General features: G+C 35.5%; 1 protein-coding gene across 2 annotated transcripts; it reads left to right on the top strand.

Annotated features, from left to right (window-relative positions):
• Nucleotide 1: 1 nt before the first annotated feature.
• Nucleotides 2-19,499, top strand: UFL1 (UFM1 specific ligase 1). Of its 2 annotated transcripts, none has more exons than XM_030235517.2 (19): nt 2-125; nt 803-948; nt 1,818-1,846; nt 2,584-2,681; nt 3,491-3,605; nt 3,836-3,966; nt 4,583-4,641; nt 7,915-8,061; nt 9,157-9,332; nt 10,006-10,185; nt 10,499-10,619; nt 12,878-13,000; nt 14,710-14,830; nt 15,729-15,892; nt 16,771-16,901; nt 17,043-17,123; nt 17,866-17,951; nt 18,390-18,570; nt 19,262-19,499. In XM_030235517.2, the coding sequence occupies exons 1-19, from the start codon at nt 49-51 to the stop codon at nt 19,472-19,474; spliced, it is 2,379 nt and encodes a 792-aa protein (XP_030091377.2). In that variant the 5' UTR covers nt 2-48; the 3' UTR covers nt 19,475-19,499. The 2 variants fall into 2 exon arrangements, with proteins under 2 accessions (XP_030091377.2, XP_050828320.1); XM_050972363.1 differs by having other exon boundaries at nt 12,860-13,000.
• The last annotated feature ends 1,861 nt before the right edge of the window (nt 19,500-21,360 follow it).

The raw sequence follows: 21,360 nt of genomic DNA, 5'->3' as shown, positions 1-21,360 counted from the left end.
CGCTCGCTGCCCGCCGTAGCCCGGCCGCGGCTGACGTGTCGCTGCGCGATGGCGGCGGCCTGGGAGGAGATCCGGCAGCTGGCGGCCGATTTCCAGCGGGCGCAGTTCGCCGAGGTAGCCCACAGGTGAGCAGGGCGGCGCCGGCACCGCCTGCCGCGCCCCTTCCCCGCGCCGGCTGCCCCCTTTCCCCGCGGCCCCCGGTCCGGGCACCCCGCGGGGCCCGGCCTGGCCCGGCACCTCTGCCGGTCCCTGTGTCAGTGATGGAGCCCCGTGTCCCTTCTGGGACCCCAGAGCACGGACAGGCCCAGGGAAGCGACTGAGTGTGTAGTCACAGCTAAGTTCGAGTTCCTCAAAATCGTCACGGGTCCAGTGCTCGGTTTTTCCCTTCTATCTGCCTGACTAGTTGAGGCTGTTGCCCAGAATTTGTTTTTGTTAAAGAAAAATGAATCCGAAATGCGCAAAAGTAAAATAAAAGCGCACAGAAGTGTCATAGACACGAATTCCTTAATTACAGGCGTTCCTAAATTCACCAGCAGGTGCGTTCTCACAGCTGACAGGGATGAAAGTTGTTCAGGAGGAGAGTAAAAGTTCTGGAGAGATGACCCGCTCAAGTGAAACCATATGGATGATTTGGTGGGTGATAAGGAGGATACAGACATTAACTTCTTAGTCTGAAAAAGTATGTTCGCAAAGAACTGCAAGCAATCTTCGTTGTACTTCCCGTGTTTAGTGTGTTTGAAACTTTAAAGGTAATTTTAGCAAGTACTTGCTTAGGATAACTGCTGACTCCTGCTTCTGTTAGATTGTCAGAACGGAACTGTATAGAAATTGTCACAAAGCTGATTTCAGAAAAGCAGCTGGAAGTAGTGCACACACTTGACGGCAAGGAGTATGTCACTCCAGCACAGATTAGTAAGGAGATCCGTGATGAGCTCCATGTTTCTGGTGGTAAGTGGGGCATTTTCCTTCTTCCTTTGGATTTGAAAGTTAATTTTGAAGACTTCAGAAAGATTTTGAAAGTTTTCAGTAGCCTTAATCTTTCAGAAAAAGTGAGTTTGCTTCATCTACTCATTAATTCACCTACTAATTTATTTGCACTTCAGATCTGTGTCAGGCTTTTAGGTAAGCATATCAAGATAGGCTATTTGGTTTATTTTCACCCATATGGAATTTCTGACATAAAAGTTGTACAAAAATCCTTTTGAAGGAAATTTGGCCTTTTAATGCAGTTAGTATCTGGCCAAGATGTTTGGCCTTGTCTTGGAATTTCAAAGTCCTTCTCCTCTCACACCATTAGTAATAATAATATCTGTAAATTGTAATTGATAGGTTCTTTTATTTTACCAATGAGAAGAGCCACTTGTGTTGGAATATATGACTTAGATATATAAGGAAGCAAGTAAGGAAGTTCAGATAGCTTTTTGTTGATGGCTTTAATAAGCAGGCAGTGTATTGTACTTTGAGTTATTCTAAGGGTGAATTTCACAGAGTCATATGTTCAGAAAAATTATCTTCTTATTATGTCCATACAGATTAGCCATTTTCTCACTGTTACCACAGGTTTTCCTCAGTTTGTGTTTTGCCATGGTGTATCATACCAGTGGGACAGCTTGGACTGAATTAAAATTTGGTGGGCTTTTTGTTAGTAGCATCATGCAAAGGTAGAAAGTTTTAACAATCTCTGGGTACTCATGGACTAGTTTAATTGGTCTGCAGAAGAAGTAGTTAAATATTTTGTGCAGAATGATCTGTATTTCATTCTAAATCTGTTCAAGTATGTTTCATGTACTAAAAGTGTGTTTTATCTTTCCTTGAAGGTCGAGTTAACATTGTCGACTTACAACAGGTAACTTTAGTAATAAGCACTTTATACTTCTTTATTTTCTTCACCATGTATAGTGTGAATATGGAGTTCATTAGTTATACTCCAGCTAAGTAATTTTTTTAAAACAGAACAAATTTTATGAAGAGCTTGTAGCTCATGTCAGGGTACTGCAAATTACTTAATCTGTCAATTTATTGCTTTATTGAAACCTTTCTGCTTAGTGATAATCTAGGACTTGGAAATCACTACTAATATATACAGTTTTTGTTTATTAACTCTTTCTTTGTAAACTAAGAAGGGCAGACAGAAAAGAAATATGTTACCCATTTAAATTTAAAGCTGCAGGAGCCTGCATAATGAACTTTGCATGCCTCTTTAAATCTGCCCTCTTCCTTCATTATTCTTTGTCTCTACTAATCATTGTCCTGCAGTAGTCTTCCTCTGTGGCTAATTTTTAGTTCAGGCTTGAGCAAAATTACTTGGAAACAGAAAACCTTTCTGAAAGCCAGTTTCATATTTTGTCTTACTGCTTTCTGTTATTTTTTTATTATATACGTTTCTTTTAATCTTGTAACAGTTGCAAAGAGAGATTTTTTTTTTCTCTAAAGGATTGCTACTTTATTCCAAAACACAGATCGAGTGTGTTTGTATGCAATAGTATAAAGAAATAGGAGCTTTCCTCAAGATATAGAGATATATCTCAATGTTTGAGAATGATTTTAAATTAAAGTTCTGATAAGAAATTTTTTTTTTTTTAGGTAATAAATGTGGACCTTCTGCACATTGAAAACAGAGCTAATGACATTGTTAAATCTGAAAAAGGTATTCAGCTTGTACTGGGACAGCTTATAAATGAGTAAGTACCTTTAGGAGCAATATGTATAATTCATACTGTGTTTATTTTTTAAAATACAGACCAAAAATAATGTCCAACCTTTGTTGCTTCTGAAGTGAAATACATTTTTCTTGGCTGATCTTAGAGCTGCTTGGTGGTGATCAGTGCTACTCTTGGCAGGTGAGACCTATCTCAGCAAAGCATCCAGTGAATCCACAGTGTAAAGGCCCTACTGAACATCTGTGTTCAGTGTCCTATGTTTAAGAGGCTTCATTTCTTACTCAGTGTCTCTGTGTACAGCAGCCAAGATCTCATTTGCTCTCTGGCTTTGCTTCTACCTCTTGTTTTACCTCACAAACCTAAGATGTTTGAGCTAGTTATTTCATGGCTTCCAGCACACAACCACTGAAGTAATACTCTTATGGGGCTGTCCTTTTTATTGATTGAGCTTCAGGGTCTGTTCTTGTCAAAGAATATGAAGCACCTGGCTCTCTTGAAATAGTTAAGACCTGTCTCGCATACTTAAACTGTTTTCCAATTTTCATTGACATAATGTTTTCCTCTTTCTCTTGCTTGAAATTTTCATACAAGTAGATAAATGCCCCATCTTAATACTAGCTACCTGCTTAGCAGGCTTTTTTAAAAAAACACACATTTTTCCTTACACTGTTCTGCTTTATTCATTTAAAATAACTTTCAGTTTATTTTTGCAAAGATGTAATAGAAAGAGGTATATTAAAAGCGGTCAGTTACTCAGTACATGATCTTGAGGTTGACTTTGAATGTCGCACTTACCGTGTTGTCTTTTCTTTTTCTCATTTTTACTAAAGGAGTTATCTGGATCAATTAGCGGAAGAAATAAATGATAAACTACAGGAAACTGGCCAGGTGACAATATCAGAACTCTGCAAGGCATACGACCTTCCAGGAGACTTCCTGTTACAGGTGATGAAAGCCACCAACCTGGCAAAGGTTGTGGCCACCCTCTTTATCTTTACAATATCCATGGCTTTAAGTCACTGTTTAGTACAGAGTTAATACTAAGGTTACATCTTTGTTTTCATGGTGCATCTGCAAACCATACTTCTGTTTTCTGCAAAGTTTTCTGTCATTCAATACTTCTATATCTGATGGAAGAAGGCATGCTTAGAAAAGCTCAATTCCTCTATTTACAGGCATTATCCAGGCGTTTGGGCAAAATTATTCATGGACAGCTAGACCAGGAAAACCGTGGGGTGATTTTTACAGAAGCCTTTGTGTCCCGCCATCGAGCACGCATTCGTGGGCTCTTCACCGCGATTACTCGGTAAATTGCAATGCCTGCAACCGCATATTAAAATATTTTTGTGATAGGTCTTTATGGTCCAGATTTACTTGTGATTGAAAAAGAAAAAGGACCTATGGATAGATTCCCCTAAGTGTAATTCAATTCCTGGGACCAATTCTCAGTTACGTTAGACTTGCTTTTTAGAAATGGGGACTCTCTTTTGAAAAACAAGGGAAGTACAACAATATTCACTACACAACATACATTAGTGTTTTGGCTGAAGAAAATGTTACTCTGTAGTTCTTTTGTTACTCTGTGGAATATCTGTCCTCTTGTCAGTCCCATGCTCCTTACTCAGTTACATATTGAAGTGGTCGCTACATATGATTATAGATAAGCTTTTATTATTAAATCAAATTTTTGTGTCACTTTGTAGGAAGAGGAAAACTTAACAAAGCAGAAGTTTCCTTACAATAATTATCCTAGCTTTTGTGTTACTACTTCACAGTAATTCAGAATTAAAACCTTGTAAGCTATTTTAAACATGTGTCATACCCTGAGGCTATGTTCATCTATAGTAACCTCTCTTATTTCTGGATTCTCCAACCAGTTTCATATCATTAATTTATATTTTGTTTTTCTTTTTCTCCTCGAGGCCTACACCTGTAAGTAGTTTGATCACTCGGTATGGATTTCAAGAACATTTACTTTACTGTGAGTTTCATTCAGAATATTTTGTGTGTTTGTTAGGAAATCTGTTCTTCATTATTAAAAGTGTGCTTTTAAAGAAGCTTTTTAGTACATTGACTTAATTCTGAAATGCAGAACAATGTGTTTCTCTTTAGTGTGAAAGTATTAAACCCTTTGTGCTATTCATAACTGAAGGGATGTTCTCTGTATCCAAAGCAATGAAAACATTTGTTGATGAGATGCCTCTGGGGACAGAATGATGCAAGAAGTACAGTACTTATTTATACATCTCTTTCATTTTTTGCCCTTAGCTACTAGCGGCTTTATCAGCGAAGCACACAAAAGAGGACAGATTTTATGTAGCCAAATAGCATTGATTGCTCAGAATTTTATTTTCTGATTTTTTTTTTTGTGATAATGGAGGCTAAGCTTTTGTTATACTCTTAGGTAAATGACTTTATATACTGAGAGATAAAACATATCCTTAAACCGTTTGCTTTTATTTTCCACAGTTCCTTTTCTAAGTAGAAATGCATAAAGATTCCTCTTTCAGCTGCTCAAATCTTTAGGCTCTACTTGTTTGTCACTTTATGTGCCCTCTCCTATCTCTCAAAAATGCTGCTTCAAGCATCATTAATCTTCTGTGCTGGCTGACCAAGTGGTCCCAGTCTTCTAAAATCCTTTAATGGTTTTCTAACTTCTTGTGAATCTTAATGCTTCTCTTGATTGGGTCTTTTAGCCTTCAGAGCATTGCTCACTTTAGGTACACTGTAGTATCTCTCTGCTTATTCTGTGGTTCTCCACCACAAGCTTATTCATTAAAAATTAAAATCCTAGCACTTAAATAAAGTCATATAAACAGTCTACTTCCACATGATCAATTTAAAATTTCCACCTTTTTTTGATGTGCCATACAAGTTTTCATAGATTAAAATCTGTGAAATTGCATTATCGTAATGTCTCAATACCCAGCAGATTTCAATATTTGGTTACAGTCTATTTCAAATAAGTCATTCAAGTACATTGTCATGTTTTGATGATGGACAGTGTTAATTGGAATCGAAGTTCTAGTATTTTCCTGACACCAGTGAGCATCAGTGCAATACATACTTCTAGTACTTCCATGGGGTTGTTTTAGTGCGTTTATTCATCCTTTTCTTTAGTTTTTCTTACTTTCTCTCATTACCTCTGCAGTTTCTAAGTTTCAAAGAGCTTTTTATCTGTTTATTCACTGCCAGATTTTATTGTGTTCATTTGCTGAGATACCATTTCTATTTCACAAGTGTTGGAAACTTGAAAAATACCTTTTTAAGATGTTACCTTTTAGCTTTTTATGTCTGTCACTGTTATTAATGTGTTTAAAAGTGGTCTTCATCAGTTTTCTGTCTCTTCCAGAATAAAAACGTAAGTTCGGTGTAATATTTATATTATTTACAAACAGCTAATTATTTAATCAATACTTGGGTTTAGACAGGATAAATATTATTCTTTGGTTCTTTCACATGGGTGTGCTGCTATTCATCTTAATGAATAAAGTTGGAAAATAAAGTTACAATAAAAATAGTTTTAGAAATGAGAAGCTCTTCAGCTTAGGACACTAATTACAGAGCTTAATGCAATGACAGATGTTATTCATTTCTGGGCATTATGTTACTGATGTAGGACTGATATAGAGGGGTACTTACCATCTTTGTCAGACTTTGATAGACACCTAACAGGACACTACAAACTACTTGGTCACCTTTAAAAATAAATGTCTGGCTAGACATAATTGTAGCAATGGTCTGTGAAATCACTGAGCACCTCCTGTGCCCTGGAGTTTTAGAACTGGCACTTGATAAAATACAGAATTTAATCGATGTCTTCATTTGACTTCTTTTCTTCTGACATCTTCTTTCCATAAAGAACAGATTTTTTCTTTCCCTTCATGAATAGATTTTTCAACCAATTTTGTGGAGTTCTAGGAAAGTCTAATTCTTTTTCCTAAAAACTTTGTATAAAAAGAAGTTGAAATTGCAAATAGAGAACCATTCTGTATTATCTGACAATTGCTTAAGTGGAATAGACACCTTGACTCTGTTTTCTAGGGCAACTAAAATATTAGGATGTATAAAAAACTAATTTTATTTCCAGAATTGGTCTTAAAAGTTCCATTTTATTCGATGTAACTGAACCATGGCAGAACATGATTTCTGGCTCTTGTCTTAAATTGTGTAAAGTTATATCTTGTTTAAATCAGTTCCTCTTTCTGCTGCATTTTTTCAGTGTAAGTATTGTTCAGCTTTGCTAGTGGCAAGTTGTGTTCAATAGCTGCTAGCTTATAGAAGCTCATCTACACTATGGGCATATCTGACAAAAACTGTCATGATTTGCTGTGCACTGTTTCTTCTGGAACTGGGCTTTCAGGTAAACTTTCCTGCATAAATGAGCTAAACCTCTGTGTGCTGTACTAAGCATGTTGAAGTGTTGATTCCTGCTGCTATTTAATGAGGAAGAAGCCTTGCCATGTGATACCATTTAATGTTTTGTTCCAGAGCAAAGTACATCTTTTAATGAAATAGAAATGAACATAAACTGAGTATTAAAAAAAGCCATCTGGCAAAGCTCTGAAAATTAGCAGAGCTAGCAGCTGATGACACTGATTTTTTTAAATGTATCTCTTGTATTACAAAAAGGCAGAAGCAGATCATAGAAGGCAAATCAGGTATTCCTATGCAACTTAAATGGATTTAAAAAATCCTATTTAGCATTGAGAAATGCATAGTACTTCAGTACTACCAGTTACCAATATGTTTTTTGTTAGCAGTATTTGTGTATTCTCAAGAGGTTATTATTGGCAACTCTGTTATGCAGTTTAGGTAATGACTTTTCATGTCATTTTCTGTGTTCAGATTTTTTTTTTTTCCATTTTGGTCAACATACAAGCAGTGAATTCAAAGAAAAATTACTAATAAAATGCTAGTATATTTTATTCTTCTGGCCAGAGAAAGATTCTTCTGTGTCTGCGTTCTTTAAATTAAAAGCTAAAAGTGCCCAGGTATATATTCAATAAAAAACGTTTTGATCCTGCCATTGTGGCTCACTCTTTAGAAACATTGTCTGATTTCCAGGGCTTTTGTGAAGAAATTCTCATAAGTGTTAAAAATAATTGATAGAGCTTGGCAATATTTCACTAGAACAAGCACAAACTAATTGGTGGAAAGAAAGAAAAAACAAACCAGGGAAAATAATTACTATCTTTTGATTAATGGATATGCTAACTTAGGAAACATGTCTTCATTTATTTTCTTCTTGTAGCTTTGCTAGAAGAACTTGTTAATGCTGGTCGTCTAAAAGGCACCGTGGTTGGTGGGAGACAGGATAAGGCTGTGTTTGTTCCAGACATCTATTCCAGAACACAGAACAAATGGGTGGATTCCTTTTTCAAGCAGAATGGTTACTTAGGTAATTAATCTATATTCTTACAGATAAAGTAGCTTTCTAAAACTGGTGTAGGTAATAGCTCTTACCTTATATAGCTAGTGTTTAGGGTGAAGCCTCTCAAGAAGTGGAAATCAATGCAGTGGCTGATGCTCCTTTGCTAAAAGACCATCTTGCTCATAATGATGTGTGTTACCCTTTCATGATGAATTGTTTTCAGCAGAGGGTACTGCACTGCTAAACAGTCACTATTTCTCACATACAATTACAAATGCTGTTTTTGTTACTGCTCTGAAGACATTGATTAGACTGCTCATTGTAGACTTTTCAGATCATCATGGCTGGAGTTTCAGGCCAGGTATCCAAATTACAACCAAACTTTTGCTGCTAACAGTCCAAATATGCAGTGCTCAGGAAGATTCTTTTTCCAAAATGATATCTGTAGAACTGGAGTGAGTAGCACTAGGGTCCTGATTAGAATCCAAACAATTATATCTAACTTCAAGCTGAGTGATGCTGGATGATGGTGTTTTTAAACACCACAAACTGTGGGAAAATGTGGATCTGAATAAAAAGAGGAATGTCCCCTTATGGTCCCAAATGGTCAGGCCCTAAGTAGCAGTTATTCTTGCAGATTTAAAAGGTTCACCATAACTTAAAATGATAGTATGAAGTGTTTCTGTAATACTACTTGACTGATGGAATGTCTGTCAGTCTTTGAATGTTTTCCACACATCTTAAGCATAAACTGCTAAATAGTTGAAAACAAAACACTTGGACACTGTATGTATTGTAAATATTGTTCATTATATATTAGAATATTTGCAGTCATATCTTTTCAAATTATAAACTTAATAGTGTAAGAATCTGAAAAAAACCAATTTTCTAAATTCAGATCAAAGTCACATCCCTGATTTAATCTGCATACTTCTATTAACAGCATTTAGATGTAGCTTGTACTGAACTAAGTTTTAGGTCAGCATTAGCTTAAGGCTACACTGACTTGTATAGAAAATATGTTTAACTTTTCGTTTCCTGCTTTCAAAATAAAGTCATCCCATAAGATCTTGTATGTATATGAAGGAACTAAATTTTAACAGACATCTAATTATTTTGTAGAATTTGATGCATTGTACAGACTTGGCATCCCTGACCCAGCAGGCTACATTAAAAAAAGGTACAAGTCCGCACAACTCTTATTTCTGAGAGCAGCTTGTGTTGGTCAAGAAATTGTGGATCAAGTTGAAGCCTCTGTGGAGGAAGCCATCAGCTCTGGAAGCTGGATAGATGTAGCAGTAAGGAATCCTTTCAATTGCTCTTGGATTTATTTATTTTTTCTTATTTTTGTGTCAAATGATACTTTATTGAAACTTCATATATGTAATGAAATTCTATGTTGTCAAAGAAGAAATTTCAGTCTAATTAAAATGACAAGTCAAAGGGCATTATTTGCCTTCGATTTGATCTGAACAAAAACAGGGGAAGGACATACTGGCATTCAGTTTACATATATGTAAGACTAACTTTCCTTTCAAAACTAGTGCTCTGCTAGAGAGCAATATATTTCTGTTGGGGTTTTTTTTTTGAGAAAATGTCTAAACTAAGTGCTTGCGACACTTTTGGTGAGCAGAGTGATCTTAGCCACTTTGTCCTAAGTCCTAATTTTGGGCCTTCCAGCACTACCTTTGTTGCTCTTAAGTGTTGCTGCTGTTCTGTGTTTGGTGTTGCTTTGTCACTGTTGAGCTTCATTTTGAAGAAGTTGCCATGCATTTGCCTAGAGGTAACACATATTTCTAGAGCAATATGGATTTGCCTTGTTAGCAGATTTAAAATAGTGTATACTCTTAAATCAGTAGCTTTATTTGAAAAATGCAATGCTTTCTAAGTAGTTAATAGGTTTCAAAAGGCCTGTGTCTATTCTGTTTATCAACTTACAAGGCTGTTGTATTTTAATTTTCTTTACCCTAGACTCTTCTGCCCAGCTCATTGTCAGTGGAAGATGTTGGGATTTTGCTACAGCAAGTGATGAGATCTTTAAACAAAAGCTCTTCAGGTTTAGTCTTCAGTGACACCATTGCAGTCAGTGAGAAATTTCTAAGCAGCTGTGCTGACCTCTTTTCTGATCTGATGCAACAGAAAGCAGAAAAGGTACAGTAGGTTTTTTATTGGTCAAGATGTATATTGAGTGTTGGAGTAAAGCTCATGGGACTTTGCAGTCACTGTTCTAATTTCTGTACGTCTCATCTGAAATACAACTAGAGAAGAGGCAAGACAAGTGAGCAACAGGTTTCTGTATTTAATGGGTGTAATTTATAATCTGGTGCACTCAGGAAGTCCAGTCTCATGTGTTGCACTTGGAAAACGTGATGTTTGATTCGTGTACTTGAAAATGGCCAGCTGGCTTAAATGTTTCTTCCATTGCTGTATCTTTTTGCTATGATGTGCATGTTTTTCATTTTAGGAAATTAAAAACAACCCTGTTAATTTAATCACTGAAGAAGATTTAAAACAGGTGTCTTGTTTAGAGAACTCATATGCTAATAAAAAAGACAAAAAGGATGAAAGAAGAAAGAAAGCAGCAGGTAAGATAACAATATTCAGCTTAAGCAAAAAAAAAAAAAAAACCAAAACAAACTTGTTTTATCTTTGAAATTCTCAAATCTAAAGTTAGTGTATTTTTTAGTCCATTAAATGCTTCCAGTCTGTTGCTTAAGATATTCAAGAAATAATCCAACTGCTTACCATTATACTGTGGATATGCATACTTGTCAGCTATGCCCATGAGAACTAATTTCTGACTTAGAAATGCAGAGGAAGTACTATAAAGGGCTCTTGAGTTAGTTCAACACAAGGTAACTGTTTTTACAAGGAAGGAATCCTGTGATCATTTATTATTTTTTACAGTATAATCACCAGTATAGGTAAAACCAGTATAAAACCAGTATTAGGTCAGGGACCTCTGTACCATGTTTTATTATACAGTTTAGAGGAAATTTTAGTATCCGTTTTTCAGGGGTCCAGGAAAATTAATATGTTTCTTATTATTAGTCTTTGGATGTTAATTCCAAAATAACTTAGTCTAAATTGAGAATACGTTTTTGGTGGGGGGGTTTTTGAAGAATACTTGTCATCTTTTCTGAGAAAACCATACCATGGAATTTTCTGGTTTTGCACATGTAACAGTTACTTGGAGATTAAGACAGTTTACTTTGAGGTATATTCTAGATTAAATTAATCCCAAACCTTATTCCATGTCTGTGGTGACTGTTTGAAATAGACTTCAGTTGAAGGAAGAATAAATACATGTGGGTTTAACCCTTTGAAATCTTTTTGATTTTTAAACCAGTATTCAGTCTGAAGACTGAATCCCAAAAACTTTGTGATTCTTGTGCTGCTGCAACACAGCTGAGCAGTCTAAGTTGAACTCACTTGCAGAGTGTTACTGTGCTACTGAAAGTAAGAGAATTAGAGCACTGATTCATCTGACTTGATTGAATATACTCATCTGCAAAATAGAACGTTCTACTCTTTAAAAAAGAGCATGAGTTGACATGGAAATTAAACTTATTTTTGCCACAAGAGATGGCAGATTTTTCTAGGCCATACCTAAGGTAGAGAAGCTTGGATATATAATTGAACTGTCATAGTAGAATGACTTTGGTTTCCAGCCCTCTGAGGAGTGAGACTCTACTGAGCCTGTACTACATATCTAGAGAAATTCATGCCCACAGGTAACCTGCTGCTTGCCAGCAAGCACTAGCCTGAAATGTTTTATTATGGACTGTTACGTGCATTACCTAAAAACACCCCAACATAACAGTTTTATGTAATGTAATTACTGTAATGCAGTCATATTTCAAATGAGTTTGTGAAAAGCACTATTTTTTTGGCTGTTCCTTCAAAGTGATGCTTAAAAAATCCATCCATGGCATGTAACAGGTGCAGGTAGCTTTTTAAGTAAGAGCACCATGTCTTTGTGTTTCCTTTTCTTAAACAATAGTAGTTACATAATGTAATTACTTGAAACCTTGGGCCATATTTAAATGGAAAAAACACCCACTTTCTCGAGGCTTAGTGTATATATGTCTGGCACCATGAAGTTTAAATTTCTTCCAAGTGAAAAAATAACAGAAGAGGCTGTGAAAAAGGGAAGAAAGACCAGAAAAGCTTGGCTTGTGGAGGGACTGTATAGCAAGTTGAGATTCTGTCTGCAGTTGCATACATTGATTGCAGGACTTCTGAACAAAGTAATTTGTTATGCGTGTCAGAGCTGGAACATCCCATTACTCTAGTCATCTAGGAAAAGTTGAAAAAGACTGAATGCTCTAGTTAATTGAACGTGTGCTTCCAGTAATATTTTGGGTAAATGCTTATAGTGTAGGATTCTTTCTCTGAAAATTAACCAAGTTGCGTTATCTAACGTAGTTTTTATAAACTCAGTTATTTAGCATCACTGAGTAAAAATGCTAATGCTTACTAAAATGCTGTTTTCAGCCAACTGAGATCCCCCATTACATTATGGACCCTGGTATCTCATCTGTTTTTAGCTGAAGCAAGATACTGCTTTTTTTTTTTTTTCTTTTTTTTATTAGATGTGCATTTGATGTTTGTGTTTATTAATGGCATTAGCTTAAACAAGGGTTTGCTTCAGTTAGTTTTTTTTCTGAAGAATGAAACTTATGGCATTAAGATTCTGAAATACATGTTCTAGGTTGTGTTTAGAATCAAGTTGTGGTTTCCAATCCAGCATTAACAAGTAACATAGATAAATTACTGTGGTATTGTAAACTTTTTAAGTGTTACAACTTTCCTGTGTACTAAGCAAGTAATTCCCCACCAGAGGGCAGTGGAAGCGTGAGAGGAGGAGGTGGTGGGAATGCCAGAGAGATAAAGATCAAGAAAACCAAGAAGAAAGGAAGAAAGGATGCTGACAGTGATGAAGAGTCACAAGGGACTGCCACAGGTTTGTCATTTTATTTTAGGCACTATCTATTCATATCTGTTCAACATGGTTTTACTACTTGCTTTCTTTTCCTACATGTCTGTTCTTCCCCCACTGTTTAGATAGAGTCAGCTAAAATGTCAAGAAGATGAGAACACTATGTAGTTAAAATTGTTTCTGTGGATCTGGTGTTGCTATGTAAATGAAATGGACATGACATATTCACTGAATGGTATAACTTAGTCTTTAAAAAAGAAATTTAAGTCAAGGAAATAATACCATTTTATATTCATTCTTTTATTTTATGTAGGAAATGCTGTAGATTTTGGGGTGAATGTTAACACTTGATTTTTTAACACGTGCTGCATGGTCTATGATAAATGAATGGCTTAAATTAACAAATCATAGCAATTGAACAGGTTTTTTTCTTCATAGGAATAAAATATACAGTCAAAACTAATGTTTTGATAGTTTTAATATCATTGGTGACTGTTTTTCTACCTTCACTATTAAAAGGAGCATGAATGGCTTGCTAAGTAAAAGCCAGCATTGTTAGATTTAGAGCAAACAGTGACTGCAAATGAAGCAATCATGTTCTTCTGTTTGATGGAGAACCAGAAATTGCTTCCATTTTATATGTAGAATCAAGACTTTCAATACTGACTGAAAAATACTTTGAAACATGATATTTGATGTGTGAAATACAGTGTAGTAATTTTGTTTGATACTATTCTCACAGAGTACAGTAATTCAGGACTACTCAATTACTGAGTAAAGCAGTGTTCAGTCACTTTCAGTTTTGGTGTAGGTTTTCTTTTCTGCCCTTATTGCTGTTTGTGTTGCTGTATTATAATAAATAGCTTGAATCACTATCTCAAGGTAAAGTCAGATGAAACCATTCAAATGTAAACAAGATCCTTTTAAAAACCTGATTTAACCTCCCTTGTCACTTGTTTATAAACCTTGTATGTTCGCTACTGCTGTGGAACAACAAGGAACATCATTATCTCCATACTTATGTGCACAATAAGCCTGTTTTAAGGTGCATCTGGAACATGTCCTTTTCTGGTTCTCTGTCATTATTCTGATCTCATTCTTATATGTAAAAATTCTACAGCACCAGGGAAAAGTTCATGTTTTGTGCAGAACCAAAATAAAGATGCACTAAATTGTATGCATGTAAATTGCTTTTATTACTGCTTTTATTATTTTATTTTAGTTTTATTAATTTAATTTTATTAAATTAAACCTTGTCTAGTTTAATTTGTCATGTTTCAGATTTTATGTTCTAACCTCAAGTTTAGGACACTGTGTTACATGATTGTCTATCTTACTAAATGGAGTTTAAAAAAATAAAAACATCTTTGTGAAATTCTTCAAGTAGGAACACTCAATTCAGTTTTGGCATGTTATTTGGTCTTGGTGACATTATGGTTCCTAAAATAATGGGCCAAGCAGAAAAAAAGTATCACCAAAAATGCATATCCTCATACACTACTTCAGTTGTCTCCTACAGAAACTTCTAAGTGATTAGAAGAGAAATTTTGTCAGTTTTTTGTATGTGTAAAATTCAGCTATCATGTATAATTATCCCAGTTTTTCTGTTGTTGATAAGCATTTCTTCTATGGTGTTTGGACTTTGAGGCTTTCCAGTGCCTCATGCCGCAGAGTAGTTGTAGCAATACTAAATAGAATGTTTTCTCAGTGAGTGTTGTTTATGGCCACTACAGGTAGGCATAAGAAGCTGGAGTTCTCTTTCATGTCACAAGAGGAAATTGAGGATGTTTTAAAGACCCGCATGCAGGATTGCCCTGAAGAGCTTATTACAGAAATTGCTGAACATCTAAAAAGGTAATTTCAGTAGTTCAGCTGGAGTTAGAAAATTTGTGATTCACTTCAGATGAATCTGTACTTCAGTCTTTTTTCTTGCTTAGAAAAGAGGGCCTTGTTGATAGACGTGAACCACAATATTCTCTGTCTGTGCAACACAGCTCTGTGTTGCACATCTTACGTATTAGAAAGCTGTGCTGACACAGGAATGTGCTTCTGCTTAGCAGTACATAGTCCTGCAAGCTCATTTTCAGCTTCAGGAGTGTATTTCCACCCTCTTACACTGATCCATGCTGGGGTTTCACCTGTCCCATCTGCTGGACAGCCTTTGGTATATGTTTGTGTTTCCTGGCATCTGTGTCTCCACTAGTACCCATGAGAGCTGAGTAGTAAGTTATGTTAGCAAATCAAGTATGCAAAGATGAGTAACTTCTTTTAAAAGATGTTCCATACCAGACAGAATGGGAATATGTATGTTCAGAGCAAAAGGAACATGAGATAAGACTGTAATGGCCAAGCTTGAATAAACCTGGAGTGCCATAGTAACTGCATCTTAGGAATTTCTCCAGAGGCCCCTGAAAGTTTGTTAATAGCATTGCTTCTGGAAATCCTTTTATCTTTCACCTTTTTCTCATTTAGGGTTGTGAAAACCTTGGCATATATTTGCATACCACATATACTATAACATTAGAACATCTGCCATTAAGTATATTTTATTTAATATTTTCATTTCCTCGTGTGGTTTTTTTTCAGATTTTCGTAATTGGCTTTTTGTTTATCTCACCATTCTGTAGCATTCATGTCCCCGTCATTTACTACACAACGAGGTCATTTTCTTTGTTGCTGATATATTTGGGAAAACCTTGTACAGTTTCACACTTTGCTCAGTGTTTTCTCCTTTCTTCTTTCCTGTTCTAAGACCTTTGACAAAAACTTACCAAGAGGTTGTGCGTTCCGTTTTTACATCTTCAACATCTTCCTCTGGAGGCAACAGAAGACAGGCTATGAAGGACTTGCAGGAGGAATTCTCAAACCTGTACAACAACATTCGGTTATTTGAAAAGGGAACAAAGCATTTCACAGGTAAAAAATATATACTTTGGAAAATGAATACGTTCCTTCAAGGATGTTAAATTTATTCCAGAATCTACATTAAAGGTCAGACAGGAGTAAGAGTTTAAAAAAGAAAACCTAGACAGTGAAGAAAAAAAGGGAAAATTATTAAGCTCATTTTATTCTGTCAGCTGTGCTACTAATGAAAAAATTGAATACCACCTGATTTTAATAAGCTGCTGTTTAAACCTCATAGGTTTGGTACTGAAAGGAGCTGGTGCTTCAGGATAGTCTGTCAGATCTGTTTTGCACGGGGTTACTCTGTAAGGTGTGACAGAAAAGTTATCATTAGGAAAATACTGTAGACATTTCCAAGATTCTCTGCTGTATTCAGCTTTTGCCTAGTGAATTGCCCGTGGAAATCTTCTAGCAGAAGGAAACAATAGCAAAATGACCTGATACTCCTGCATTTTGGAATATATAGAATTATTTCCCATTAGCCTTTGTTCTTGGACATGTATTCTGTAGCCTCTTTTTATTTTTTCCAAATTCCAGTATTTCAGTCTTAAAGTCACTGCTTGTCCTGCAGAATTTTCCTTTGTATGCTCTTGATCAATAGCAGCGTTTCAAGAGGATTGTACAGGGTTGTTTACTGCTTATACAAATACGTCTTTGAAATACTAGCAGTGCATTAAAATGTTCTTACAGACCTGAAAGCTCACATTTTTCACTGAACAACATTCCATAAGAATGTCTCAGAAAATGAGGGATGTTATCTTCATGTATCCAGATAACTTTCTCATACTACTCATGGCTGATAGAGTCCACAGGTAGGAAGGTGCTGTGATAACATTACAGGAATCTGATAACTGTAATAAGTTACTTCAATCACATATTTGTTTTAACAGATGATACTCAAACTAACCTTGCCAAACACCTGTTGAAGACTCTGTGTACAGACATTACAAATCTGGTTTTCAACTTCTTGGCGTCCGAGTCAATGATGACAACAGAAAATTACTCTGCAATCACAAGTGAGGTACAGAAATAAGAGCTTCTTTCTAACAGTCTCAAGTAGATCAGTGATATTTTTTCAATAAGTAATTGCTTCACTTGAAATATGCCAACATCTAAAAAGATTAATAATATTACAGATGATTTCCATTTTTGTCCCATACAGGGCAGAATCAAGATTTTAGGTAAACTGCCAGAAGATACCAAAGGTCCTTTAACTAAACTGCATACTTCTCTGAATGGCAAGGTAAAAATCAAGTTCAGATTTTCTGTTTTGCTGATAGAATGCTAATAAATAGCTGACACATATAGTTTAGTACATAATCACTGCTGCTGTGAGGGTTGAAGGCAAAATAATCTTTTGTATTTATGTAAGGCAGTAAAAGAAACTGTGTGTTTATATCTGTGAATGTTATGAGATGAAATGATCTTACATTTTGATACTGATAGTCACCTTTGGCTCCTTGCTGCCATGTGGAATCCAGTGTGCCTTTCATAGGCAGGTGAGAAGAGTGAAATGTGAGAATCTCCAGTCTAAAGGGGTTGGTTTGTATTTTGTTCCCAGAGTTCTTGCTTGTTCTCCCACGTATTTCTTAATTAGTAAAATTACGGATATTTAAAAAAACCCCAACTGTTCAGATTATGGCAGTGTAGACACAAGGAGACTTATTTATTAATTCTTTCATGCAAAAGGCCATATAGAGGTGTTTCTTAATAAAAAATATATCTTTAAATAGTTGTAGAACATGTATTCGTTTTTAATTTTATTTCCAAGACCAATGAATTACAGTTTGGGTTAGTATCTAAGTATATGAACCATTGTAAGATGAGCAAAGGTAATTTCTACTAAATACATGCTACTTTCTCTTTTCTTCTGTAGTTTAATTCAAGTGTATTCACAGTCATCTTTTGTGTGATTAATGGTGAAGAGTAGTTAAACTTTTTTTATAATCTGCAAACAGAATAAATATTTATATTTTTTTTAATAGAGTATAGAAGATTTTCTTTCATGCCTTGATTCTGCAGTGGATATTTGTGGTGTTATGGTGAAAAAAGGAGACAAAAAGAAGGAAAGGTATATTAATTTTATTTATTCTATGAAATATGGCTATATTGCTGCACAAATGCTGGATGGTTAGTATGGGAGCAGTCATACTCAATGTGTAAGAGGCAGTCCTTCTTTCCAAACTGCTTAACTGAAAAATAGAAAGTCAAGCAGTTCTAAATCCATGGGAGAAGGAGAAGAGGAAATTCACATTTAGCTAACTTTGTTGGCTCACTACTTTCTGTGATATAGTGTATAAATTGCCTAGGGATCTTTGAAAATCTGAGCTATACCAGTGTTAGGATTTTTGGGTTTATTTCAATTAGCATTTTGGAATTCCACATAAATAAATGGTCAAAGGAGAAAATTAAAATTAATTGATGTTAAATAAGTTTTAGCATGTGTGATCAACTACTATATGATAAAGCACAGAATCATATTTTTGTTTAATATATTCTTGCTCCCTAGGCAAGTCCTGTTTCAGCATAGACAAGCTCTGATCGAACAGCTCAAAGTCACAGAAGATCCAGCTCTTGTTCTGCACCTGACATCAGTATTGTTATTTCAGTTCTCAACTCACTGCATGCTTCATGCACCAGGAAGATCAGTACCACAGATCATTAATTTCCTAAGTGGCAAAATCCCAGAGGTATTCTTTTCTAGCTTTTTAAGGGGAAATTACCATTTTTCTATGACAGAACATGAAAGTTGTGCCTGACACTATTTTTGCTTTATAAACCTGACACCGTTTGATTTCATGCCTAAACATTATTTTATGTGCAGAATATACAGTTCCTCTTATCTGTACTGCATTGCAGATCAGTCTCTTCAGGAATCTGTCATCAATTTTTTTTTATAAAATTAAAAATCATTCTGTTATTAGTCCTTTGATTTAACCATAGAAGACAGCTCTGTCTTGGAGGATATTACAATTCTTATAACTGAACATTTTTCCTCTGAGCTAGAGCATGGTTGCTTTTAAACTTTTCTAATCCACTTTTAAAGAAAGATGTACCTCTTAAAGAGTGAATACATTGAAATTCTGTATTTTATACTTCTGAAACTGGTGATGTTTACTAACTGCATTGCTTTCATGCTTCAGTGGTTTATTGTCCTGTTTTTGCAGCACTTGGATGCACTTTCAGGTTTTTGCCTCTTTGAATGTCTCTCAAAATTTAGGTTGTCAAGTACTTTGTTAGAAATATATTTCTGTATCATTAATTCTCTTTGCCCAAGAATGGGAGAATGCTTTTTAAAAAATTACATCTTTAATTATAGGTCTGTCTACCTTTTCTGTAACATTGACATCCCCTGGGTTTGTTTTCATTTTTTGCCCTCAGGATCAGTATTCGCTGATAGTCAAATACCAGGGATTAGTGGTGAAACAATTGACCAGCCAGACTAAGAAAACTGAACACGGAGACAGTGACACAAAAGATAACATGGAAGAGGAGGAAGGAGCAGAAAGCATTCGAAAAGAGCTTCAGGAAATCACTACCTCTATCAAAGATCTTGTTCTCAGACCTAGGAAATTTTCTGGAACAGAGGAATAAAACTATTACTTAGTGCATCCACCTCCATGATAGAGTCGGACTTAATTTGCTTCTATGCTGAAAAGAAGGGATAACAGAAAATGCTTGAGTGACTTTAAATTTGGCCTCTAGTAATTTGCAAATTACAGCCAGGGAACACAGTTGCTGGGTGATGGAATTTTGTTACTTCTACAGTATACTTCTAACACACATTAATGTAGATGTGACAGAACACAGCTGTGGGCGCTTTGGGTAAAAAACCAGTGGGTTTTTATTGGCATCCTCATGTAAGACCTCAATAAAATTACTCTTCAAATAACAATGTATTTTGTTCCATACACACACAGGCTGATAGTTTTACTTCTCTGATTTGGATTTGTAGTGTGATAAGGATTGCATATAAGCCTGTCTAAATTTCAAATACTGGTTTTAGAACGTATTCTGATACCTAACAGCGCACCAGCAAACGCCGTCTTTACTCTGGTATTAGTGGATGTTTTCAGTCTCTGTTCATTGGACTGCAACAGTAAAAACAATTTGAGTATGAGTGGATATTGATAAACTGAAGGGAAGTGACCTACTACTAATACAAGTTTCATGAACATTCAAGTTCATGAACATCAGCACTCTGATACTACTGATGTATTCTGCTAATGTCTGAAGTAGCTGTTCATTTAAAACTTGTAATTCAGAAAAGGTGACTCTCTTTTGCATTGGCGTTTTGGGAGCAGATAACTCCTGTTACACTTGCCATATTGTACATACCATGTGTTTATTCAGCAGACTTGTTGAGTGCTTAGTCCAGTTCCCATAGCGGATAGAAACATTTGCATTCTGTCAGCTCTTGAAAGAATTTATGGTGTTCTGTTTATCCTGAGTTTCTTGAAAATAATTTAGTTCATGATCTTTCTACATAAACTTCATAGACAGAAATAGTGCTTCCCTCAAGTTTTTTTGTGAGCCTTATATTTACATTAACAGCACTGGGTTTTCAGGAAAGTACAAAAATGTTAAAAATTGAGTTCTATCACTATTAATGCCATAATTCTTGTATGGAAAATATACTTCTAAATTTACTTTGGAGAGAAGATAATTTTCAAACTTGAAATATCTAAGTTCTGTTACTTCAGTAATACCCATTGATTTTATGTATGTAATTTCAGGGGGCTTGCATAACATCGAGGTTGAGTAATAAGAGTTGAAAGACGTTCATCTCACTAAAAATGTTGTTCACCCATCCTTGCCAGAATTAATGCTCAAAGAAGGCAAATTATGTGCAAATTCTGCTCCATTCAAATTTTTCTGTTTTCCAACAATTCACATATCCTTGTGAGCTTAATCATAAACATACCCAAGCCTGAAATTGCAACAATTGAAAGTTGAAGAGGCCTGGTATGGAACCCCAGTAACAGAGTAACAAACATTAAGGTAATTTTGGTGATGTACACAATAGAATATTACACATATTTAAAAGGCAGTAATGTTTAACAATGTGCTGAGCTTTCATCAGCCATGAGGCAAGAACAGTTTGAATTGTAAGGCAAAAGCAAAGGCAGTTGTTTCTCTTTCCTTGGCAGGAGGTTATAACAGCTGACAGCAAAAGACAGTGGGGAATAAAAGACAATAAATATTCAGATTGTTGAACTTTGTTTAAGAAATGGTTTGTGTGCCAGGAATAGGTTTGATTTCCTGGTATTTAGCCAGAATAAGTTCCTATAATGAATGTAAACAATTTTATATGACGTTGAGCTCTTTTGTAAATAATATGCTATATGAAATTCTGTATGCAAATAAGAAATTATTTTAATAACATTAAATGATGAAGTATTTGAAGAGCATTCTGTTGACATCACCAGTGTTTGATCATCTTGCAACCTGCAGCTTTCAAAGAGCAATAGGTAATATGC

This window comes from Serinus canaria, chromosome 3 (assembly GCF_022539315.1).
Source record: "Serinus canaria isolate serCan28SL12 chromosome 3, serCan2020, whole genome shotgun sequence".
Taxonomy (NCBI): Eukaryota; Metazoa; Chordata; class Aves; order Passeriformes; family Fringillidae; genus Serinus; species Serinus canaria.
Note: the sequence above shows the minus strand (reverse complement) of the source record. Positions and strands in the feature narration are given on the sequence as shown.